The 26,328-nt window shown below is 40.9% G+C and overlaps 1 protein-coding gene across 29 annotated transcripts; it reads left to right on the forward strand.

The window, feature by feature from the left end:
- The first annotated feature begins 785 nt into the window (after positions 1-785).
- On the forward strand, positions 786-26,328 carry LOC125902480 (uncharacterized). Of its 29 annotated transcripts, none has more exons than XM_049598828.1 (27): positions 834-1,115; positions 2,730-2,776; positions 8,455-8,650; positions 8,764-8,886; positions 8,961-9,017; positions 9,108-9,170; positions 9,589-9,627; positions 11,365-11,403; positions 11,493-11,531; positions 11,641-11,679; positions 11,769-11,807; positions 12,427-12,465; positions 12,555-12,593; positions 12,703-12,741; positions 12,824-12,862; positions 12,945-12,983; positions 13,073-13,111; positions 13,303-13,341; positions 13,455-13,493; positions 13,576-13,614; positions 13,704-13,742; positions 14,126-14,182; positions 18,023-18,192; positions 18,869-18,933; positions 20,744-20,844; positions 25,159-25,258; positions 25,386-26,328. In XM_049598828.1, the coding sequence occupies exons 1-27, from the start codon at positions 956-958 to the stop codon at positions 25,435-25,437; spliced, it is 1,776 nt and encodes a 591-aa protein (XP_049454785.1). In that variant the 5' UTR covers positions 834-955; the 3' UTR covers positions 25,438-26,328. The 29 variants fall into 29 exon arrangements, with proteins under 29 accessions (XP_049454784.1, XP_049454785.1, XP_049454786.1 ...); XM_049598829.1 differs by lacking the exon at positions 11,769-11,807 and adding an exon at positions 12,045-12,083; XM_049598831.1 differs by lacking the exon at positions 12,824-12,862.

Genomic DNA, 26,328 nt, shown 5'->3' on the forward strand with positions numbered 1-26,328 from the left:
TGAACAGGTCAGCATTTTTAAACGCCTGAATCAGAGGAAGGCTACAAGTCCAGATAATCACAGTGCATTTATTTTGGCAACATTTGCAACTGAAATGCGGAAGACTTCACATGTAGTACCCCTTCTAAAGAAAGCATGCCCTAGGAACTAGCCTTGACCCCTTTTGTGATGAAATGCCTAGAAAGAATTGGTACAGCAACTGACTAAGTCTGTAGGTGACCCACTGTCTATAGCCTAAGCAGAACTGCACAGATGCAGTTACATTATACATCTAACCCTGAAACATCTGAATGAATCAATTTACGATCCTCCATGAATGCCTCACATGCAGATGTTGTGTACAAAATATCATTTTCAGGGAAGGGGTATGAAACATGGCTACCTTTTACTAAGCAACAATAAATAAAATGAACTTTGTTTAAATTTTGATCCAAAGTAAATTTTGGTTTGGATATGGTGCCAATGGGGCTGCTGCACCACTGGTTGTAGATTGTTTGTTTGTTTATGTATATTCAGTTTTATTGATTTTTTTACGGTGGGTTATTGCATTCATTAAAAAAATAAAATTTCCCTGTTTTTTTAGAGGAATTATCTCAACTGTTGAGATTATTATCTCATAAAAACAGGGGGAAAATTGTTTTAGAAAACATATCTCAAATGTTGAGATAATTATCTCATAAAAACAACAATTTTTAAATTTTTTGAATGAATGCAATAAGCCACCGTAATTGTTATTGTTGAATTTTTTCATTTTAAATCTTTTTTTTCTAATTAGGTGTGAGCACCGCATAACATAAGGTGCTGTAACTTGAGTCAAAACACCTTTTTGAGAGGGGAGGAGGGCTTACTTTCTGATCCCTCCGCTGTGAAAAACAGTTCTACTTTTGGGACAACACTGGAAGTTATGTCATGAGTAAAATTGCTTCCGACAACCTTTTTTTGTTTTAATTTGCGGATGCAAAGCTCTTTATTGATCAAATACTTGGAATTAAACCGTCTTTCTCTAACTCTGTGGCGGATGGATATGACGAGTCTTAATTTTCAGTGGAGGGATCTACCTGGACACTCGAAAATCCACGGATTCCCTGAGCTGCCACTGGAGAAGATTCTGCAAGGTAGAAAAACGTGTGACAAATGATTTCATGAAACTTTATCATTTGTTAGTCTTATTTGAAACACAGGTTATCCCACTGAAAGCTTAAATCATTCTATGTAATGTTGTTCGCTCCAAAAGATCAGGAAAAGTTGTAAGTTATGTGTGCTTGTTTGTTCGCGCTTTAGCTTCAAAGCTAAATGATAGGCAGTTGGTAAACAGTTTTCGGCACCCACATGAACCACGGGCAACCGTAGCTTCATTTACAAACTTGTTGCTAACAGGGAATGAAGAGTAATGACCAAATAAACTTCTAACGGGCCCGACGTGAAAGGTAAATCTACTTGCTGGTTAATAGCAACAGCTAACGTTACCTAGCTAGCCTGCTAACTGATGTTAGCCTTTTCTTATTTCCTGGTGAATGTGGCCACTTCAACAATGTAGGAGTCGTGTGTTCACGTTAGTGCTGACCTTCGACTTCATTTTGGAAAATCGAAGTTTTTGAGCCCAAAACAATTTTAAATCGAAGCTTCGACATTGCGCCGGGGGGTGGGGGTGGGGTGCGCTGAGCCGGCCCGCTAGCCGCTAATTAGCCGCTAGGCTACAGAGAACAGTACCACCATAAGAGCGTCGTGAAAGTGTTGTTAGTTGTTGTTAAATACATTGTAGACATTGTTGAATAAGTGTAAGAGGTTTTAGAGGTACCTGAGGAGGTGTCAGAGGTTTTACAGATCCTTTGGGAGGTTATAGAGGTCCTCGAGCAGGTTTTAGAGATCCTTGACGAGGTATTTAGGGGGCTTTGAGTAGGTATTACTCAAAGTCAAAGTCAGCTTTATTGTCAATTCTACAATGTGTACAGGACATACAGAGGATCAAAATTGCTTTTCTCTTCAGACTCTCGGTGCAGACAGTACACTTGACAAAACATGTAAATATAAGATATAAGATACAATAAGCAGAGGCATAAATAAAACCTGAGCTAAAAAGAGTTATACTCAGAAAAGTAAAAAGGCACAGTGGTAGCGACAGTGCAATATGAGAAACAGATCAGTAGTGCAAAATTGAGCTTATGGACTGGATAAAGTGTATGTGTGCATGCATAGTTCAGAGGTATAGTATAGTGTAGTATAGAGGCACTTGATGAGGTTTTAGTTAGGGCTGGGCAATTAGGCAAATCTCAATTATAATTACAGCCTCCCACAATTATGAGAACAAGATAAAATTATTGTGCTGCATTCCATTTTGCAGTGATGCTCTGGTTTTGTGTTGTTATTAGTCGCACCCTATCCTTTGTAACTATGTGCTCTTGCCCCTCCATAAAAGCTTAAATTCACTTCAAGGCATGCTGTGGCATGTTTAGTTCAGCTTGAGCCAAGATGACCTAGAGAGAGCCTTTGGTCCACATGAAAGGTTGAAGCAATTGGAAACACTTAAGTTTCAAGGAGTCAGAAGAGGAACAACAAAAAATACTGTTCCATTGTTAAAGACCTTTTTTTTTTTAGTTAAATACGTGCATGATGTTTAATACGTCAATTGTGTCTAATAACTGTGATCTCAATATTGACTATAATAAAATCTAAATGTGTTCCTGGCATCTTGATACACTGGCTGATTTTATCCTGTCTTTCCCCAACAGACAAATACACACAGTTACCCTGGTGGACACTTAACAACTCAACTAAGGTGAGTCTACAGTTAGGAAGAGTGTTCTTTACACTTTTGTTTATCATTCAGCTTACTAGAAAAGTACGGAGCCCCTAAAGTTCCACAAAGAAAAAAAAAATATATCGAGCACACGAGATAGTACTGTGACAACACTACTACATACTAGTGTCTACTTGATTTGTATCTGTGCTGTTCAGATTAATATGACAGGGTTGAGAGTGAGAGACATCCCTCAGTTGGGACCCACGGTACAATACCAGTGAAAGTATCATGGTTCTGAGTAGTATCACGATACCACAGCGAAAATGAGGCAGATGTGCCTTTTGTCATTTATAAAAAGATAAATCACTTTTCTATAATACATCAATGATATTTCAATGGAATAAATTACTTATTGACTTATTCATACTTCAAAAACAGCATCAATAAGTCATTAACATAGGGGGGGATCAAAATAAAATAAATAAATGAAATAAAAATCAACCAGCCACTCTCCTCCTCTGACAAGTCCCTTCATAAGTAAAGAACAGCCCCTTCATAAGTAACGAACAGTCCCTAAAGTTTCTCCTCTGATACGCCACATACTGTGTGCCCCCATGGCTCAGCTGTTCAGGTACTTTTGGGCAGTCATGACAACAAGTTATTCACCTGGAGCCGGACTTGTTCGCTGGTAAGCCGTTATAATGCGCAGCCGTATTTGACAGGAATACGTATTCCTGTCCGTGTCTGTGACCCCCGTTCAACCCACAACCGGCGGGATTCGCCGTTACTGTTTATCGCCACACTGCTGACATTTTACTCTGTCCGTCACCGCACGCTGTTTGATTGCGTTATCAAAACACGCTGCTAATATTCGGCCTTGCTTTTCACTTATTCCACCGAATACCGAATGTGTGTTTTTTCTTTGGCAATATTCGGCTGAATATATTCGGTGCATCCCTAAATAGGAGCCTTCCCCCACTCCCCACTCCCCTCACCGCTGCTCTCCTCACTATACTGGCTGCTGCACTGTGCAAGTGCACAGATGTCTCAGAGTGGTGGTGCATTTGTAAAAATGTTTTGAAGAAGCAGACACGCCGCTGCTAAATGAATGTAGCGGAAACACTGAGGTGGAATATTCCAGCTATATTAACTAATAGGGGTTAGCCACAATAACAGCACACATTCACCACTCTAGCTCCCCACAAAGCGTCTCCCTCCTGTAGCTCCCGCAGGTGCGAGGTATGTGTGTGGTGTGTGTGTTTTAGGTGATTGTGTCTTATTTTAAGTGTTACGAGATATTTTGACAAGAAATTAGACAAATATTCTTGGTAAGATTTTGAGTTTTTGCAGTGATATCATTAGGTTACTTTGGCATGTAGCAAAATAGCAGTTTTGAAAATGTGGTGTGGCGTTGTAAAGGTACATCCATAATGAGAATAATGGCTCAGGGGAATGTCCGGTCCCTTGGCCTTCTGACAATGGGGCCCTCTGAACAATATAGTTGAATAGCCCTGCACTACACAATAATAAAACTTGAATGATAAAAATGTGAGCTGAGTTTTTTGTAGATAGAATATACTATACAGTATAATTTAAGATTCAAGAGGTTTATTTGTCATTACCACATGCATGTTGAAACAAATTGAATTCCTGATATCGGGCAGGTAATTACTGGTCAGATCATTTCCGTGCATTCCTAAATGTAGTGTTTGCAGTGTTTTGAACAGGTATCGACTTACAGCCCGGCCACACTGCCCGCTGAAGCGGCGTGGAAGCGCTACGCGCGTCATTTCCCATCCTCGCAGGCGCTTGGCTGTCCTCACTGAGTGCGTACTTCTCCTGCTCTCTCCGCGCCAGTCAAACATCAACTCTGCTCGTCTGTACCCGTCTTTACTCGTTCTTTCACATATACAGGCCACTGAAAAGCCCCTGCCCCTCCCACCTATCTCACCCCTCTCTCTTTCTGTAGATCTATGGTATAGATGTGTGAATTGCAACCCCCACCCTCTGTGTGTGTGTGTGTGTGTGTGTGTGTGTGTGTGTGTGTTCATCTCTGTCGTGTGTAGACCCAACTGACAAATATTTATAGATGGACAAGCAACACCATCATTAATCCGGGTTTTTTTATGTTTGAGTTTATTTTATCTTGAAAATTGGCCGGATTCTCTGGCCTTTTATGTGTCCGACTTCCTGTCTGGTACGATCTGCTCTATCCAGCTTGACAGAAGCGCTCGCGTGAAAAATAGAACAGACGCTGAACTGAAGCGCTGCAGAGCGCGAGCCTCCACGGGCACGCCGGTCCGCAACGCGGGATGTGTGGACAGTCAGATAGGTTAACATGGGCGCCGATTGGAAGCTGCCTCCACTCCAGGGTGCTGCGCTTCTGTTCCGCGGGCAGTGTGGCCAGGCTGTTAGTCTCCTATCGCCAGTTGTTTCAAACACTAGCTGTACGGTCACACCGGTCCCTGGCTTCTTTTAACAATTTTTCATGATATATCCCTGTGTCTTTGTGATGTTTTCGCTCCATGACAAACTTTGTACTTTAAGGTTTTCTGGCGTTTCTCTACTGCCCTCTCATTTGTTTACTACTCTCATAGCTCCCAACATGGCGGACACGCCCCATAATGCAACATGTGCTGCCGAAGGTTCCCAAGCCCTGTTCCATTAGAAATGATCAAACCTACACAAAACCTGCAAATTACAGTATTTAGGGATGTAATGATTTTTAAATGAATAGCCTGCTCCTTTGTTTTGGATGTTATTCCCTTGATACTTATTATTGAGTGTGAGACGAGTTTTGCTTTGGTTTCAGATGGCTTACTTAAGAATGTGGCGAAAGAGGAAAGCCGATATCAATGAGCTTCTCGTTTCTGATGATGACGACAACCCTGTGATGACCAATGATGACAATGACCTGGCTTTGACGACCAATGATGGCAATGACCTGGCTTTGACAACCAATGATGATGATGGATCTAGTGATAACAATGTTGGGCTGAGTGATGGTTCAGACTTTGATACTGACATTGAGATTGACATTGAATCTGACCCAGAGCTTGAACTTTTGAATCAGGAACCTGAAGTTGTAGTTCAAAACCTAGGAGATGACTTGCGAGAATGGAGTACCAGACACCACATAACTCATAGATCTTTAAATGAGTTGCTCCATATTCTTAAGGATCATGGACATGCCCTTCCCATGGACGCACGCACTTTACTTGCCACACCTCAAACCATCGACAGTCAGGCCAAATGCAATGGACAGTATATATATTATGGCCTGGAGAGGGGCATTTCATGTGTACTATGCCAAAATACTGTTTTCACACAACAAGCAAGCACTATAAGCCTAGATATAAACATTGATGGACTACCCATCTTCAAAAGTAGCAAGCTCCAGTTCTGGCCAATACTTGTGAAATTCAACAAGTTCAGACCATTCATTGTGGCTCTATATTGTGGAGATGGTAAACCAGATCCCCTTGACGACTATCTCAAGGACTTTTTGGATGAGTTTAAGAATCTGCAACAGAATGGGCTGTTATATAATGGGAAACAGTATGAAGTAAATATCCACACCTTTGTGTGTGATGCACCTGCACGTGCATATTTAAAATGCATCAAGAGTCATACTTCATATGACAGCTGTGAGCGGTGCGTAGTGAGAGGCCAGTACATTGACAGAAGAGTTGTCTTCTGTCAGCTGACATCCACTCTGCGCACAGATGGTGGATTTAGTCGTGTGGAATATTCTTCCCATCAGACTAAAGCTACCCCTTTAATCGCTGCCGCTATTCCGTGTGTGAGTACATTTGTACTGGACTACATGCATGCAGTCTGTTTGGGTGTTGTTAGGCGCATATTGGTGTACCTGACCAGAGGCCCAAAATTGTGTAGGCTGTCTGTGCGACAGAAAAGCGACATCTCACAAAAACTGGTAATGCTGAGAGGCCAGATGCCCAGTGAGTTTGTTAGACAGCCACGTGGCCTTCAAGAGATGGATAGGTGGAAAGCCACTGAGTTCCGACAATTCCTCCTCTACACGGGACCCATAGTGCTAAAAAATACTGTCTCCTCAGCACTGTACCATCACTTTCTGACTCTGACTGTGGCAATGTCCATCATGCTGGACTCGGATGACAAAAGAAGAGCTGCCTATCTGGATTACTCCTCTCAACTTATGAGACACTTTGTGTTGAGCTGCCCTGGACTGTATGGCAAAACATTCAGTGTGTACAATGTTCATGCCTTGTTACACATCCATGAAGATGTCTCTCATTTCGGCTGTTCGTTGAATGACATTTCTTGCTTTCCGTACGAGAACTACTTGCAACAGATAAAAAGATTTGTCAAGACTGGCCAGAATCCATTGGCACAGGTGTCCAAACGGATTGTTGAAATTGAAACTGCCCAGAGAATTGCCAATACACAACCTCAGTCAAGCTCTAAAATGTTTCTCTCCACAAAAAGGAGAGACAGTTGTTTCTTGATGGCAGATGGTAGTTTTGCCTTTGTTCAAGAAAGAAGAGAGGATGGGATAGTTTGTGATGTGATAAAACAGAGCCGCACCACTGATTTCTTCAACACACCATGTCAGTCGAAGCTTTTGGACATTGTGTACGTTAAGAATGGCCAGGTATTCAAAAGAAAAGCGGTCAATGAAAAAAACCTCATTCGCAAGGTAGCCTGCCTACCTTTCAACAATGGCACTGTTCTGATCCCTCTGCGGCATGGCATCGAACATTCATACTGAAGGTGGGCAAGTTGTCTTTTTTGCTTTGATGTATATTTATGTTTCGGATACATTGAAATAACATGGATATTAAAGTGGATGACCTTTAAAATTTCTACATGTTAGCACTAGCACAAGAATATATTTTTTAATCCAGAACGGGGTGGTGTTTAGGGGTGGGTGAAAAAATCGATTCACATAAGAAATGAGATTCTCATTTCCTATGATTCTGAATAAATTCACAATGTCTATGGGGGAGAGAAAGGCTCCATAGGGGCGCTGGAGCTCTCCACAGGGTTCCGGGGGAATTAAAGGAATAGTTCACTTTAGATGAAAATTCAGTCATCTACTCGCCCTCATGCTGATGAGAAATCTGGTGTAGTTTTTTTACTCCTCAAAACGCCTGCTAGAGTACCACGGGGAGAAGCTTCCAGTATTTTTCCCAACAACAGGCATCTATGGAAACCACACACAAAACTTAAGAAAAACAGCCCCTAAAACCCCTCCAAAAAACGCAACAGTCCTCCACAACGCTCGTATACCTCCATCCATATGTCCTGAAGCCACGAGATGCACTTTTAAGTAGAAAAGATGGTTTTTACTCCATATTTACAGGCTGAATATTGACACTAGCTTGATAGCATCCATTAGCCTTCCTGTGCATGCGTGAGCTCTTGTCTCGCGTAGTTTCGAGCAAGATCTTGCTCATGCCGTTCAGAGTGCATCGTTCAAACGTGCGCGTGCAATGCTAATAGAAGCTGTTTCCCTGTGGTACTTCAGCAAGCGTTTTGAGGAGTAAAAAACTACACCGGATTTCTCATCAGCATCAGGGTGAGTAGATGATGACTGAATTTTCATCTAAAGTGAACTGGCTCGGGGATGGCAGGTAGGTGTGTCTGTGTGTCTGTGTGTCTGTCTGTTGTCCAGTCCAGCCATATACTAGGTTTTGACCAATTCTTTTTTATGTCCTATGGTGTTGCAGGCCATGCAGTATGCTAGGGCAGTGTGGGAGGAAAATGGCAAGGAGATGGAGGGGACTATACCGGAGGTGTGGATAAACATGGATGAAGGAACAGTGAGGTGGCCGAAAAAGAAAGAGAAATATTGCTATGATAACCACGTGCCACCAATGAAAGACTGGGACACATTCCGATTAATCAAAAAGAAATTCACCTCAGGTAACCTTAAAATATTGATACAACAGTGAAACTGTTATTGTAAATATCATGAGTAGTATACAGTAATGTACTGAGGCTGTCATAACATGCATGAACTGTAATTGTCGTTACAGAAAGTGTTAGTGAGTGTGACGAGTATAATTTCACCAGTCAAGCAGAAGATAAGGAGGAAGAGGAGGAAATGGTATCTCGTAAGAGGAAAAAAACAACAAAAAAATTAGATGATTTTATTGAGGGTAAGTTCTCTTCATTAGTGCAGTAATTAAAATAATTGTGTTCATGTTGTTAAAAGATGTTTCAATATTTAAAGGATCTGACCTATCTGATGAAGATATTCTTGGGGCAGAGAGTGAAGAAAGGATGGGAGGTACATTGTGTATGGAGAAGTTGAGTTAATTGCGTGTGTTCAGTAGTAAGTGCCAAAATTTTTCTTTGATAGTCCTCATTTTCTGTTTAGATGTAAACCTGGAAATACCCCCCTTTCCCATGCCACCAAAACCAATGAGGACATCTGAGAATGGTGAGTTGTTGCTGTGTTGATTAGGCACATTGTCTTCTTGGAAATGAGACACATTGCATCATTTCAACCTTCTGTTGAATCGGCTATTATAGTGCACCTGAGTCGAGCAGTTCTGTTGCCTTACCAGGACTGGACCTGTTCAGCATTTGTCAGTATAATTTGTGATTAACAACTGCCATTAACACATTAGCCCTAGTAAGAACCCAATGCTTTGTTGAAATTGGCCCTTCAAACCTTAAAACTCAAAATCAGCATTTAGATAAATAAAAGTCTTGTCCTTAAATAAGCGGTCGGGGTTCTAATTCATTCAATTCTACTTTCCTGTCTGTCTCCACTGTTTCTATCAATAAAGCATAAATAAATAAATAAATAAAAAAGTCAAGTTTATGACTGACCAACTGATGTCTGACTTTCTTAGGTTCACCAAGGTCCCATGGCCAGGGAGAGTTAACCAACTGTAAGTATTTCTATTAACTGTTTTCAAATCAGCAGGCGGAGCCCTAGCAGTATTGCACTAACACTAATCAGGGCCTGAAATTCATTTTTCAAAATGGGGGGAATTCCCCCCTTACATGATTCACATAGAGAGGATTTATACACTTTCGGGAGGGGATTGTGAGATGAACTATAGGTTCCATTTGTCCTAATCTTACCTACCAGGACATCCAACCACCCCCCACCCCACTCGTCATTTTAAAAATGACTTTTTTACCTTCATTTTCATTAAGTGTAAGCTCTATGAAGCACCTTGGACATTTTAGGGACTAATATTAGGTCTATGTCATAGTAATATTATTTCAATTATTCATTATTAATATCATTTTACCTTTTGAAATACAATCACACAATATATCTCTGTAGACTAAATTTTCTCATCTGTCAAATGTGGTCTGGATTTGGAAATATCAGTGATAACACCCTTTTTCTGTTTTCATAAGCAAAATATAGTTTCACAAATCTATAATATTATTTCACTTTGTTTTCTCAGACAACTGTCTGTCTTAAACTGTGACAGTGATCAAACTGAGCGAGCAAGTGTTGAGCACAATGAGCGCGTAGGGAGAGTCGCGCGCGCTCGTCACAGCCCCGTACACGCGGATACGGTTTTGTAAGCTCGCAGAGCAGAAATAGGCCCTCACTGTGATAGTTTTCTGCTCGCAGTGACTGTTCTCTGTGCTCGTATCACTGGTTTATATCTGCTCGGGTGTTGGCATTTAAATGCCGTAAAATCAACTCCATTTTATTTTCTTGAGTAGGCTACTTTACTGTCGGCTTGAAAACGAAGCTTAACGCATCCCCTGCCCTCGTCCGCCCCTCCCCCTGTGTCAGAGGAGATGAGAGGAGAGAGAAAGTGCGCTGCTGCTTGAGCTCCGCAGCCATACCGGAGCAGAGACGTGCATCTGCCCCAATTCTGAAGATATCTTGCATTTAATAAATAAGCTTTGGACAACAACAACAGACATCACTGTAAATGTGTGCGGGAATTTCCTGCATAAGTGCTGGATTTGCAGAAATTGTTGAAATTATGCACAGTACTTGCTATGAATCAATCAATTTTATTTATAAAGCCCAATATCACAAATCACAATTTGCCTCACAGGGCTTTACAGCACACGACATCCCTCTGTCCTTTGGACCCTCGCAGCGGATAAGGAAAAACTCCCCCCCAAAAAACCCTTTAACGGGGGAAAAAAAACGGTAGAAACCTCAGGAAGAGCAACTGAGGAGGGATCCCTCTTCCAGGACGGACGGATGTGCAATAGATGTCGTACAGAACAGATCAGCATAATAAATTACAGTAATCCGCAGGGAGGGAGAGAGAGAGAGAGGGAGAGGGAGGGAGAGAGAGAGAGGGAGGGAGGGAGGGAGGGAGAGAGAGAGAGAGAGATGCAGGTAATGACAGCTTACAACAACATTATTGAAAGTAATAATATAGTTCTGGCTACTGTGGTACAATATGTTGAAAGTATATATTAATATCTGGCAGTATACGTGTGTGACAATAGTCTTATGTGTATAATAACAGTAGAAGTATGACTAATGATGGCAGCAGCAGCAGGAGGCATCTGGCAGGACCACGGCAGCAGCACAACCACACACACGTCACGCTATCCAGGCACCGCTGGATAGCGGTGAGATTCAGGCCCTGACTAATGTTTATGACTGAGTGATGTTTCTTTTTTGGATTGCTTAGGTTCATCGAGGTCTGTGGACCAAGACAAGTCAACCAGTCGTGAGTATTGCAATTCACTAAACACTTAAGCATTCATATCACTTAGTATCTGTCCCGAATGACTGGCATCTCTGGTTTAACTTGCTCAGGTACACCAAGGTCCCATGGCCAGGGAGGTTCAACCAACCGTAAGTATTTCTATTAATTGCTTTTTTAAATCAGCAAGTGGAGCCATACCAGTGTTGCACTAGCACTGATGTTTATGACTGAGTGATGTTTCTTTTTTGGATTGCACAGAATCATTGAGGTCTGTGGACCGGGACAGGTCAACTAGTCGTGAGTATCTCCAGTTACAGAATACCAACGCACTCAGATCACTAAGTCTCTGCACTGACTGACTGGCATCTCTGGTTTAACTTGCTCAGGTACACCAAGGTCCCATGGCCAGGGAGGTTCAACCAACCGTAAGTATTTCTATTAATTGCTTTTTTAAATCAGCAAGTGGAGCCATACCAGTGTTGCACTAGCACTGATGTTTATGACTGAGTGATGTTTCTTTTTTGGATTGCACAGGATCATCGAGGTCTGTGGACCGCGACAGGTCAACTAGTCGTGAGTATCTCCAGTTACAGAATACCAACGCACTCAGATCACTAAGTCTCTGCACTGACTGACTGGCATCTCTGGTTTAACTTGCTCAGGTACACCAAGGTCCCATGGCCAGGGAGGTTCAACCAACCGTAAGTATTTCTATTAATTGCTTTTTTAAATCAGCAAGTGGAGCCATACCAGTGTTGCACTAGCACTAATGTTTATGACTGACCGGGACAGGTCAACTAATCGTTAGTATTTTAGGTCACTGATTGCCAAAGCATTCAGATCACTTAGCATCTTTCATTTTTGACTGATGTCTCTGGTTTGAGTTGGGCAGGTACACCAAGGTCCCAAGGCCGGGGAAGGTCAATCAACCGTAAGTGTTTGTACTAATTTTCTATTTCAAATTGCAAGCGTAGCCCTAGCAGTGTTACACTGGCAGTAATGTTTACAACTGACTAACTGATGTTAATTTTTTGGATTGCACAGGATCATTGAGGTCTGTGGACCGGGACAGGTCAACTAGTCGTGAGTATCTCCAGTTACAGAATACCAACGCACTCAGATCATTAAGTCTCTGCACTGACTGACTGGCATCTCTGGTTTAACTTGCTCAGGTACACCAAGGTCCCATGGCCAGGGAGGTTCAACCAACCGTAAGTATTTCTATTAATTGCTTTTTTAAATCAGCAAGTGGAGCCATACCAGTGTTGCACTAGCACTGATGTTTATGACTGAGTGATGTTTCTTTTTTGGATTGCACAGGATCATCGAGGTCTGTGGACCGCGACAGGTCAACTAGTCGTGAGTATCTCCAATTACTAAACACCAAAGCATTCATATAACTTATTATCTGTCATTTATGTTTCTTTTTTGGATTGCTCAGGTTCATCGAGGTCTGTGGACAGGGACAGGTCAACTAGTCGTGAGTATCTCCAATTACTAAACACCAAAGCATTCATATAACTTATTATCTGTCATTTATGTTTCTTTTTTGGATTGCTCAGGTTCATCGAGGTCTGTGGACCAAGACAAGTCAACCAGTCGTGAGTATTGCAATTCACTAAACACTTAAGCATTCATATCACTTAGTATTTGTCCTGAATGACTGGCATCTCTGGTTTAACTTGCTCAGGTACACCAAGGTCCCATGGCCAGGGAGGTTCAACCAACCGTAAGTATTTCTATTAATTGCTTTTTTAAATCAGCAAGTGGAGCCATACCAGTGTTGCACTAGCACTAATGTTTATGACTGACCGGGACAGGTCAACTAATCGTTAGTATTTTAGGTCACTGATTGCCAAAGCATTCAGATCACTTAGCATCTTTCATTTTTGACTGATGTCTCTGGTTTGAGTTGTGCAGGTCGACCAAGGTCCCAAGGCCGGGGAAGGTCAATCAACCGTAAGTGTTTGTACTAATTTTCTATTTCAAATTGCAAGCGTAGCCCTAGCAGTGTTACACTGGCAGTAATGTTTACAACTGACTAACTGATGTTAATTTTTTGGATTGCTCAGGTTCATCGAGGTCTGTGGACAGGGACAGGTCAACTAGTCGTGAGTATCTCCAATTACTAAACACCAAAGCATTCATATAACTTATTATCTGTCATTTATGTTTCTTTTTTGGATTGCTCAGGTTCATTGAGGTCTGTGGACAGGGACAGGTCAACCAGTCGTGAGTATTGCCATTCACTGAACACTGAAGCATTCATATCACTTAGTATCTGTCCCGAATGACTGGCATCTCTGGTTTAACTTGCTCAGGTACACCAAGGTCCCATGGCCAGGGAGGTTCAACCAACCGTAAGTATTTCTATTAGTTTCATATCAGAAACTAGACACTAGTACAATTGATCTTGACTGAAAACATTTACAAGCAGAAAATATACCTGTTTTTGCCTTTATTCCAAAAAGACCATTAATCAAATTGTGTGATGATAAATTATTTTATTTATTCATTTATTTATTTGATTGACAGTACTACTTTTAAAGTAGATGTGCTTCTCCCTCCCTACAAAAATGCGGGCTTTTCAAATGTGAATGCATCTCCAATCCAGCCCTGCAAAGTGTTGGCTGATTGGTGTGTCAAAATGACTCTTGTGAAAAGGGCCTGTTGTTTCTGGTTTTTGTACATATATTCCAATTCCATCTGTTGGCTACACCCCACTTTATTTCTGTTCACTTAGATCCTCCAAAGAAAAGGTCTTTCCATACTACAGAGAAGTTCCCCATTCCAGAAGCGAGTAAGTATAAAAAAAACAACAGAATTTAAATGTCTCACCTAAAGTTATTTCCAACTGTTTAGCAAACCTGCAAACACGTTGCCGTTGGCGAAACTCAAAGGTGTCAGTTTCTGTTGTGTTAAACCTGCTTATTAAAGTGGAGGTAAGCTCAGAATGTAGTGGCAGCTCACCTAAGGTGGACAGAACTTTAAGGTGTACTAACTATTCTCATTTTAGTGAGTCTAGCTGGTTTTAACTGAGTATTTCTAAAGTTTTGCCCAGCCTCTTCCAGAATTATAATTATTTTACATGTTTCTGAATTTCTTAGACATCACAGTGCTAACAGTCTCTGGGTGGTCTAGCCATGTTTTTCAGTGTTCCCCCCCCTAAGATTATGTTCCCAAACTGTATTTTGTTTTTTCTTTGGTCTTAGGAGTTGTAAGGTATTCAGCCAATTCAATCTCTCTTTTTAGTCTTGGATAATAAACAGGTAACAGCCTGTAACTGTGCGCCTTTATTAGTACTAGAACATCGCAAATGTGTGCAAATCTGAACTCCGTACACCTTAACATTAGTAATAAACAGATAGTAAGATAGTAATAAAACATTTTCCCATCTCAGGTATATGATTCATTGCATTTATTGCAACAAACAAACAGTTGAGCTGTCTTTGCAGTCTCATTCATCAAAATTGCACTTTGAACAGTGTGAGTGCGTGTGTGCAAGTGAGTGAGTGAGTGTGTGTGTAAGTAAGTGTAACACAACAAACAGCTGAGCTGTCTTTGCAGTCTCATTCATCAACATTGCACTTTGAACACTGCACTTTGAACATTGCACTTTGAACAGAGAGTGAGTGAGTTAGTGAACAGTGTGTGTGCGTGCGTGTGTCTGTCAACAAACAGTTGAGTTGCCTTTGCACTCATGTCTCACGCATGAAACTCACGGAAGCAGTTGTTATTTTTCTTTAGGCACAGGTGAACATTGCACTTTGAACATTTGATCACTGTCTGGCCCTTGCAATTTGGGAGTGTGCAGCGTTGCCGCACACTTTCAACCTCTGGCCAGTGACCCACAGCATCTGAGCGGACTTCCTGTGCTGGAATAGGCTTGGCTGGTCCTCGATGTCTCTTCTTTTCAAACTCCCTTTCCACATCTGATGAAGGCCGACCCCTCTTCCTTTTGGACAGATCCTTGCCTTGCATGCAGAGTGCCTGTGCAATGGATGTTCTGAAGGAAAGCAAATCCTTCTGCTTCTTCTGTGGAAGACCAAGTGATTCACAGTCACGCCGATAGAACAACCAGCTGTTGACGATGACCATATCCACAAAGTGAAAAAAGAACCGATGGTAGTACTTCTTTGACCTGATCTGGATGTGGTAATAGGCAATCAGCGCATCAAGAGCATCAACGCCGCCCATGAACTTGTTGTACTGGCTGATGATGCTTGGACATTCCACAGGCACTTTCTTTTTCAACTTTCTGTCCCATCTTTCCACAGTTGAAACGGGCTGGGCACTGGCAAAAGTGCTGGCAACGATCACCCCTCTGTTGTCAAACCATTTCACAGCTCTTATTCCCACATTGTCCACAACAGCCTCTTTTTCCTCAAATGTCCCTCTTCCTTTCTTCTTCATTTCTGTGTCTGAACTGAAACTGCATCCTTTCAGACGCCTTTGCTGCACAGTCCCAAGGGCTGGTATCCCTTTCTTTGCAAGTGCAACAAGCAAATCCACTGAGATCCACTGTCTGTTTACTTTTGGGGCTATTACAGCTTGTGTTGCAAAGAAAATGAAATTAAACAATTTTCTGTCTATGATTATTTCGCTGCAAAAACTCCAAACCTTACCAAGAATAGTTGTCTTATTTCTAGTAAAAATATCTCATAACACTTAAAATAAGACACAATCACCTAACAAGTAACTTGGTTTTTAGACATTGTTCACTAGTTTTTTTTTTTTGTTTTTTTTTTAAAGATATTTTTTGGGGCTTTTTTTAGCCTTTAATGGATAGGACAGACAAGCGTGAAAGGGGGAGAGAGAGGGAGTGACATGCAGCAAAGGGCCACAGGCTGGAGTCGAACCGGGCCGCTGCGGCAACAGCCTTGTACATGGGGCGCCTGCTCTACCACTAAGCCACCGACGCCCCAGTTTCAAGTGAATTTTTACTTGTTCCATCAGCAGATTTTTTTTTTTTTTTTTTTTATTACAAGTTGTTGCTTATTGGGTATGTTGTTGCTGATGGAATAAGTGAAGATATTCTTGAAACTACTGAAAAATGTCTAAAAACAGGTTACTTTTTAGGTGATTGTGTCTTATTTTAAGTATTATGAGATATTTTGACTGGAAATAAGACATTTTTTTTGCTAGAAATAAGACATTCTTAATAAGATTTTGAGTTTTTGCAGCAATATCATTAGGTTACTTTGGCATGTAGCAAAATAACAGTTCTGAAAATGTGGTGTTGCGTTAAAGGTACATCCATAATGAGAATAATGGCTCAGGGAAATGTCCGGCCCCCGGTCCCTTGGCTTAATGCAGCCCACTCAGGGCTCGACAGTGCAAGTGTTTCACTCGCATTTGTGACTAAAAATAGTTGTGTGCGAACTGTAAAAAATATTTAGGGGCACATGTGCGCATAAAAAACCAGCCGAAGCAGCCTATATTTTTGTCAATAAAAAAATCTGATAATCTAACCGCAAATGTTGGAGGAACTCCAGCCACCTTCCCTCTTCCCCGTTTGACACGGGTATGGGCGGTTTTCCAGGCCACTGTCGGCACAATGAATATCGTGCGTGACGCCAAGGGTAGCGGTGCCGCTTTGTCAGGCGTTGCTGCCCTCTCCATAGACAAACAATGGGACAGCCAGCGCAAAGCGGTTTTACAGCTGATCATGTGTAGAGGCCTTTAGGGACCGTTCGCCACAGTACCGCTGCTGGGCAGGATGGAAATAAAGCCCTTTTCACACAGATCGCGCAAAGCGCAGACCTCCGCCGACGAACCCATTCATTGTGTATGTGCTACCGCGGCGCAAGAGCGCACCGCTCTGCTGCCGAGCTGAGCGGCGCACGCCGCCAGCCTGTGCTCAAATTGAAATTTTTTTTAATTTCACCGCAACGCGCTGTGACGACACCTCGGCGCCGCGCGTCCAATAGCAGAGAAGAGCCTGAAGTACACCCGAAAGCGGTCACCATGGAGCTGTAGCTCCTCAACAAGCCTGTACTCCCCCAAATCCTGTCCTCTGCGCCCTACCCTGCGGTGGGCGCCGCGAAAGCTCTGTGTGAAAGAGGCTTAAGTCCTGCAGAGTTTCAGAGGACTTGGAGGATGTTTTAGGATAGTAATAACATTATATAAGATAATCATATTGCAAAGATAATATATATAAGATAATAACATTAAAGACAAAATTAAATTGCAATACTTTTTGAAAACTTGATGATTTTACTTTTCTGTACATTTTGTATACAAATTGATTAAATAATTTTGCTTGTAAATGTCTATTTGCATCAGGTTTATTACAGAAAACACATTATTTGATCAATTTACATTGTGCCCCTAAAGTTCTTTGTGCGCTCCTTACTTTTTCAACTTAGGAGCACATGTGCTCCTTGGGAAAAAAGTTAGCGTCAAGCCCTGCCACTGAACAATATTGTTGAATAGCCCTGATGTGAACCATCATGCCTGAATGCAGCACTTGTGGTAGGCTATGTCACTTGAAGGTTATTTAGTCTAACTGAGCCATGTTCCTAAATTTTGTACCGGTGGTGATAACATTTTCAGTCGGGACCAACAGTGCCACTAGTTGAACATTTTTGCCTGTATAACTGTAATGAGTAATACAATTTTTCTTTTTCTTCATTGCCAGAATTCCAAAAAATTGTAGTGACAAATTTTGTGAAACTACATGAGGAAATAAAAAAGCTGCAGAGGAGCAGTGAGCCTTACTCTGCAAGTCTTGTAGAGAGGATAAAGTCCCTGGAGGAGTTCAAGGAGAAGGAGTCTTCTCTGCAAAATCAGGGCCATTTTGATACCTTGGTAAGTTATTTCCAAGGCTGTAATTTCTTCATGAAACTGAATAGAATGTTTATTCTCTCTTTAAACCATAAATATTCTGGTTCACATGTCCACTTATCATAAATGACACATTTCAAAATAAAATAAAGAATATGTTATGGCTATTATATCTACAATAGAAGTCTGTATCCTCTAGACCTTTGTGCAATTAAGGGTTTGTACACATTTTTCATGGTCAAATTCAAGCACTCTTATAGCACTTTTAAGGGTCGTTTTCAAATTTTTCCAACACCTTATCACTTGTGGTAAAATGCGTATCTACAAGAATACATATACTTGTGATTATTTTTTTCACTTTTTATCACAATGATGTACATTGTATTATGCTATAAACATCTAAAATGATGTTTCATTTTCACATTTAAAGCCCTTACAGATAGACATCAGTGCCTGCTGTGACGTTACAAAGACAAACTGAACAGCCCCGTTTCTGACTCTGGCGCTTTCAACTCTGGTGTTGAATGCAACAAAGTCAGCTAAACTCCTGTTTAAGCAGACATGTACCTGCGCGCGCGTGTGTGCGTGTGTGTGTGTGTGTGTGTGTGGTTCTACTACCTCTGCAGCTCATTATGTGTTCACAGCAGAGGACTGCAGTGTTTTAGTAAAAATACAAAAATAAAAATGCTTGTATTTACAGGTTTGTCAACTGTCAAGAGTGGGTGGGAAAGATTTAAAAGACTGCACGCACAAAGTTCTCGACAGGTAATTATTCATACATTTTACTTGTAATATGTCTCAAGACAGATGTTTGGACTTTGGAGCAGAATGATCATGGCAGGCTATTTTGGAGGATGATAGAATTTTGTTGATTTGAAGTAGCCCTAGCCATCAAAGCTCAGTATATGCCTACTAACTTCCTATGTGTGTGGCACTAAGAATAATTAAGACCTGAGCTCAGAGCGGTACAGAGGCTCTATTGCATATAACCCTAACATTGTTATTATTCCAGGGCAATCTGCCTTCCCCTGCATGGAAATAAATTAACTTTGCACTTAAGTCCAGTCCTATGCTAAACATCTTTGGCTGGCGTTATGGGCTTATAGTTTTGGTGGTTGCATCAGAAAGCGTCAGAGTTTAAAAAAATCAAAAAACAAAATTCATCATAAATAAGTCATATGTGCTAATCACTTTGCAACTTTCACCAGAATGTAAGCTCAATTAAGCAGAAATGTACAGATGCAGGGATGCAAACCTGTCATCTCGGTGAAATTCAACAAAGTTTTGAGATCAGAATAGATGACTTGGTAGTATGGGATTTAAAGGCTGTTATTTTGAAGAATCTTGTTTTGTTGGGTTAAAAAAAAAAATTACTTTTTTGTCTGATACTTGTAGCTTGGGGATACCTCTTCAAATTACAACCAGGTTCCCAGTGATGTCCTTCAGCATTTTCAGATATCAACCACAGTATGCCTGAAGTGCCAAAATACTGGAGAAATAGATTTATGAGATTTGTATTTCTGCTCATTCTCTTGAGTTTTGCCCAGTCTCCCAGGATTATTAATTTTTTGAATGTCTCTGAAAGGGTGTTAAAATGTGGGGAGATTTCTGCAAATATAGGGCGATGTGTTTCCCTCATCTTGTCATATTGTGGACATGAGAGAGGTGCATTTCAGGGATGCAAACCTGTAACCCTTTCAGTGAAAATCACCATTTTTGTTTTTTGCGCTTTGCTGCCGGGATGCAGAAGTTGTTTGAATATAATTGTGGCTTCCCCTTCTTGTGAATGCTGTCAACAAGTGTCTTCTGCACAACTACCAAATCAGCAGTCTTCCCCATGATTGTGGCTGTGTGTTATGAACAAGACTGAGTAAATCACCATTTTGAGTTTGAGAGATTTGTGGTCTTTATACTGCATAAATAAAGTATTCAAATATTTTGAGATACTAAATTTAAGGATTTTTTTAGCTGCAGTCTGTAATTATCAAAATTATATGCAAACAATACTCAAAACATTTTAGTTTACATGCAATTAATCTAGAATAGATACAGTTTTCACTTTTAAAAATGCCTGACAAAAAATATTTAACTTTTTCACAATATTGTAATTTTTTGAGATACACCTGGTTATAATACATACATATTTGTTAATTGAACATTTAAAATGTAGGACTGGTTAGGAAAATTACATATAGCCTATAAGGAAAAAGGATAGAGGAAAGGGAAGGAGTTGAGGAGAGGGGAAGAGTAAAAGAGACAGGAAAAGTGAGCAATAGGATTTTTTTTTTCTATCCAGCTAAATTATCACATTATATTGTCCACATTTCAGTATGTTTGGAGGAAATGTGCCACTAGTGTCTCTACATTTAGTCTTTCTCAGTCTCTCTATCTACTACAAACAATGTCCATTATTAATGAAAATATTTATCTTCTTTGGTCTAAATTTGGTTTTGTGACGAGCAATACCCCCAATTTCCATTTACTCTGATGTGAAACGGCCTGGTATTTGCTGCTTGCAGCTTTAATTGCTTCAGTGTTTCTTTTCTTTTTTTCTTTTGGATTTCTCTTTGATTAGGCTCTTCACCAATGAAGTGATGGCACTGTTAAATATGAAAGGGAAGGGGAAGAAAGACAAGATGGGGATAGAGGACACCAACCTGTTCTCAGCAATAAAAGGTATGCTTGATGTCATATTTTTCGATACTGTTATGAATGAAATGTAATATTGTTTAATATTAGACTAATACTACTTTTTTACAATATGATACATTTGAAATTTAAATTTTGGATTCAGAAAATTCATATCACATGACTTTTGATGTGCAATGTATTTTTTAATGAACTATGTGGCCTTTAGATAACATTTGACTCATGTGGTAGTCAATAGCAAAAAAAAATTCTACATTTCTCTAACAATTTTGATACCACTGAGAAAATATATAATACGTATGTATATTATATACAACATATTTGTTACTGTGGCCAGGTTGGATGTGTTTCTACCATTCATCTTGAAAATGTGACAGCACCGTTTGCACACTGGCTTTTCGGGGTTTTCACTGAATTTTTTGGAGACAAAGGTTGGAGAATGTGCGTTGTACGGCGTTTATGGCTTGTGCGCGGTGCGCACTGTAGTATCATATGCTTAAGTGAAAGAAATTGAGATTTGACAGACTAAGGGTCCTATTTAGATGGTCTAAAACGCGAAGCGCCAGGCGTGCGGCGCATGGGCGTGTCCCAGTCACTTGCTAGTTAGACAGCGTGTTTTTATACTGTGTGCCATGGCGGAGAGTCTAAAAGGGTTGGACTTACTCTGTGAATTAGTCATGGGTGTGTTTTGGGCGTATTATCCAATAAGCCAATCAGAGTGTCACCTTTCATTCCCTTTTTAAAAGAGGCATGATTGGAGCGCATGGCGGAGAGCTAGTTAGATGGCAGACCTTCATAGGCGTCATTTAGGTATGGCGAGGTATGGCAGCTGCCATACCTTGGAATCGGGAGGAAAAAAGAGAGGTTCTGTAGTCATTAGGGCTGTCAAAATTGCTCAAAAATGACGTTCGAATATTCCTTCTAAAAATAACTCATAGGTTCGAACCATTCGAATATTTTTTTTCCGCATTATGTCCACAAGAGGGCAAACTAATACAAGGAAACATGGGCCTACTTGTATATGTATTAATACAAGGAAACATAACTACTTGTAGGTATTTTTATTTCAACATAAACGTCTTTGAAAACATTTACATACCTACACATTAAAACACATAAAACAATTATCTATAACATTACGTTATAAACGACCGCGGACCTCTCGCTCGCCCCCCTCCCCTGACCCGTCAGGCCACACCGCTCGCGGAAGCGCTGCGAAGAGCCTCGATGCGCAGCCAGTTTACTTTCAGCGCCCATGTTAACCGATTGTGTCATCCACACCGGCTGCGCCGCGTCGCGCAGCTCCATGGCCGGCTCTGGTCTATTTTCTGTGCGAGCCGCGAGCGAATGTGTCAAGCAGGGTGACGGAGACAACAGCTGGGAGCAGAACTGCTTGTCGACCAGCATGGAGAAATGCGCGTCTGATGTGAACGGATGTGCTCCAGCTCGTGCGAGAATTTCGGTGTGCTGTGCTTAGCAGCACCTCTGCAGGCGGTGTGGCCCTTAGTGTGCTCAGTGCAGCCGCCCAGGCCAACGCCCACTCACAAAGAGGACAGCTGCGGTGGTGTTTTTTTCTCTCCACAATCGAATATCAATTTTCACATTCGAAGGTCCATTTTTTTTTTTCAAATTCGAATTTAGAATATTTGTTGACAGCCCTAGTAGTCATCTTACTTGTGTCATGGTTGTATTAAAAGACGTGTGTGTGTGTGTGAGAGAAACAGTGCACTGTTTATTCCTGAGGCGCACTGCCTGGTTGTGTTATTGTATTGCACTTAAATAGGTCAATAATATCAGTGAATACGAGTGTTAGTGAATACGAGTGTTATTGAATCAAATTGTTCACTACTTTGCTCCTCCGCGAGTTATGAGTTATGTGAGTTATCTGTGTGTTGTAAAAGCATTTTGCTCTGCTGCTGTAGACAGCCTGTCTAAATGATGTCTTGAAGCCCGTCTGATTGTATGTGGGTTTTTTCTTCATGTCGGCATGTTAAGCTTGTATTTTCAGTCTCTGGAGACACTTCAATAAATTCGCCTATACAGTATTGTACCAAATTGGCCTTTGTTTTACTGTGTTTCATACACCGGACCCCTTGGTTATCTTCTAGAAATGTGCTTGTAATTAATTTATTTTCTGTGAAGTTAAACACATGACTAATGATAATTAAACATCCGCTCGCTGTCCGTGGTGCTGAAATATGCGCTGAAATAGGTCCGATGTTTACACTGCTCTCACCAAGTCGTGCATTACATGCAGACATGAGGTATTATGAATGTGAGAAACAGCTTCATGTCCTTTGAAACAGTTTTCAGCAGCGTAGTATGTACTTCTGACAGGTCAAAGACCAAAGTGAAGTTTTATATAAGTTTATATTTTTGAAACTCCATCATCAGTAGCTCTGTGACGTCATGTCATATTGCCATACCTTAGCTTTTGCTGAAACGACGCCCCATGAGTGAGTGTTTTACAGCTGAGGAGATGGATCTCCTCGTGCGGGAGGTGTTGCCATGATTGGTCAGATAATTTCACAATTTCATTTGTCATTATTACAAATTATGATTATCATTATTACTGCGATTAGATCATTCTGATTAATGACTGACCATTAAGACGTGTTTCTGATAAATATTGTAATGTGCACAATAATAACCTTTCACATTGTAATCATATTTTTATTTGTTATCTTTTGCATATGTGTGGCTGCTCTGTGTGTGTCTGAGCAGAGTGCACGCGCATTGTGCACCCGCCTAGAGACGCATATTACTAACTTGTTTAACAGCGAAATACTGCGCCGTTGACTTTAGACCAGGTTTTTGTTGGTCTCTGGCGCATTTGCTTTTTACGTCATCTAACTAGCAATGCGCCATGACTGCGCTCAGCTGTGGTTATTAATGTTTACAGTTCTATATCAAGTGGTGGAGCGCAGACTCTTACCTCTGGGGAAAGTTGTCGTTTTATAAGACTCTGTGCGGTGCAGGGTTTATGAGGTGAAACTGAGCATTGAGTTATTTTCTTCACCTCCGAGTGAAAGTTGTTCCACAGGTCATGTTTGGTAATGTTACTATTGCATTGCAGTTCGCTGGTCCGCTATAACTTTAGACTGAGTGATGGTGAAGACAGTTTACAATATACTTCACATTCGTCTCGCAAAGGTAACTATCTAGCCATTAAATCAAAACGTGCCCAAACAGTGCTTTCAAGAAAATGAACTACGAGAGTCTGTGCTTACTAGCTGCTACTAGCGCACTAGCGTGTGCATTCTGGAAACAGCCCTGATGCTGAAATGCCCTGAAATGTTCCGCCTTTATCGTTCCGCCAACATCACAATACTACTAATACTTTAATTTTCAACAAAGGAGGTGGCCAAAAGTACGAAGGCGGCCCGCCTTTGAGTTGCTAGCCACTACAGAGATTTTTGCAAAGCGATTCTAGGGTCTGAACCTGCTCCCATCCACAGTGATTTCAAAACTTGGAATTTCAAGCCTCCAATCAGGGCACTTTGAATGCAATGATGTCACTGAACTGGGGGAGACATGGAGGACAGACCAGAACAAACTGAACAATATTTCGCATTGACAGACATGTTCTGACATGTGTAGCTAGCTCATAGCAAGCTGAAGTTGTTGATAGTGTCGGTAGAGAAAGACAGCAGAGGTTTCACAGTTATTGGTTGAAGATCAATCAATCACTGAGGAGTCCCGCCCACCTTTGAAAACGGCTGCTATGGGAGCGGGGTCAGACTGAATAATGAAGTGAAATGAAATGGCAGTTCAGTTCGAGTATCAGGCTAGGGAAAACCCTGCCTTTTTTTTTTTTTTTTTAAGATATTTTTTGGGCGTTTTAGCCTTTAATTGATAGGACAGCTTAAGCGTGAAGGGGAGAGAGAGAGGGGCAAGGACATGCAGCAAAGGGCCACAGGCTGGAGTCGAACCCGGACCGCTGCGGCAACAGCCTTGTACATGGGGCGCCTGCTCTACTACTAAGCCACCGACACCCCGAAAACCCTGCTTTTGCTAGTAAATTTTGCCTTCTCCATCTGCCCAGAAGCCTAATTACATCCATACCTGTTTTTGTAATTTGGTCTTCCTAAAAGTTTGTGTCGGGGCAATAGTATCACCCGCCATCTTTGTAGTTTTTCTGTGTGCACTGCGCTTTCACATGCTCCTAGTCGGCATTACTGAAACTGTAAATGAAATAGTACAGACCAGTTCATGTACATGTACATGTACATCTATTCATGTACATGTCTCTGCCAGCTAGCCTTGACCTCAACATTAGAATCTGTGTTTTTCTTTTATTTATTTATTATCATTATAATTTATTGTTTGTTTATTTTGTAGCTGCTGTCATGAAGTGGGACCAATCCGCAACTGAAGCAGCGATAAGGGCTGCAGCAGGTGATCATTTAAAACATGCCCCTGGAAGGGTGGGAGGAGGAGGGTATAAATAGAAATTATTGAAATGTTCTGATTGTTCTTGTTGTTCTGATTGTTCTTGATGTTCTGTTTAACCTCCTGAGACCAAGCAGTTTAATTAGTCCACTCTAGAATTCATTCTGACTCTTAAGTCTAGTTGTTCCTGAGGGAGGGAAGGACGGATGGGAAGGAAGGAATGAATGAAGGGAGGGAGAGAAGGAAGAACAGGAGGAAGTAAGGAAGGAAGGAATTGCAATGTTTGTCTTTTGTTGTTTTTTGTTTTTTTACCATCACCTTTTTCCTCAAAAGACTTGGTTAAGTTATATACTTGTTCCAAAACTGTTATTATATATGTTAAAAACTGTTATTATAATTAGAGTGGAATGTTGTAGAAATAAAGAGAGACTGCTTTTTCAAATTCAGTGTTTACATGTGGTTTTCAATATGTCCAAAATGTAATTATCAGTGAAACTTGATTTTGTACAGATCATATTGACATTGATCATTGATCATATTGGTAAATATTTATCGGCCATAACCGCAATTTTAATGTTATCTGTATAGGCTACAATTTCCATATTAGTGGATCCCTTGTATGTTGTGTGTTTTCGCCTTTCACACTGTTAAACAGGGTTGCCACGTGTCTGGAAAGACCTGAAAGTGCATGAATTAAAAAGATAGAAACGAAGAACTTTAAAGATCTTGGATTTACCAAAAGGTCCTTGATTTTGAGCTTTGGTCTGTCAACTTTGAACAATTCAACAGTTATGGGGCAAGAAAACTATATTTGTGGCGAGACGTCAACAGTTTTGTGGCAACAAAACTGGATATTTTTCTACCAAGATGTAGACGATTTTTGGCCACAAAAACCGATATTTCTAACGAGGCATAGACGATTTTTTGGCGACAACTGGGCATTTTTATTGAGACATTAAATTATTTGTGGTGACTAAACAGGATTTAGCAAGACGACAACGATTTTCTGTGTAAATTACTTGTCCTTAATTTTGAAACAATTTGTCTTTGAAAAGTACTTGAACTGTTAAATTACAAAAGAGTGGCAACCGTGGTTTAAGCCAGTCACACATTTTACAA

Source organism: Epinephelus fuscoguttatus, linkage group LG15 (genome assembly GCF_011397635.1).
Source record: "Epinephelus fuscoguttatus linkage group LG15, E.fuscoguttatus.final_Chr_v1".
In the NCBI taxonomy this organism is placed as follows: Eukaryota; Metazoa; Chordata; class Actinopteri; order Perciformes; family Serranidae; genus Epinephelus; species Epinephelus fuscoguttatus.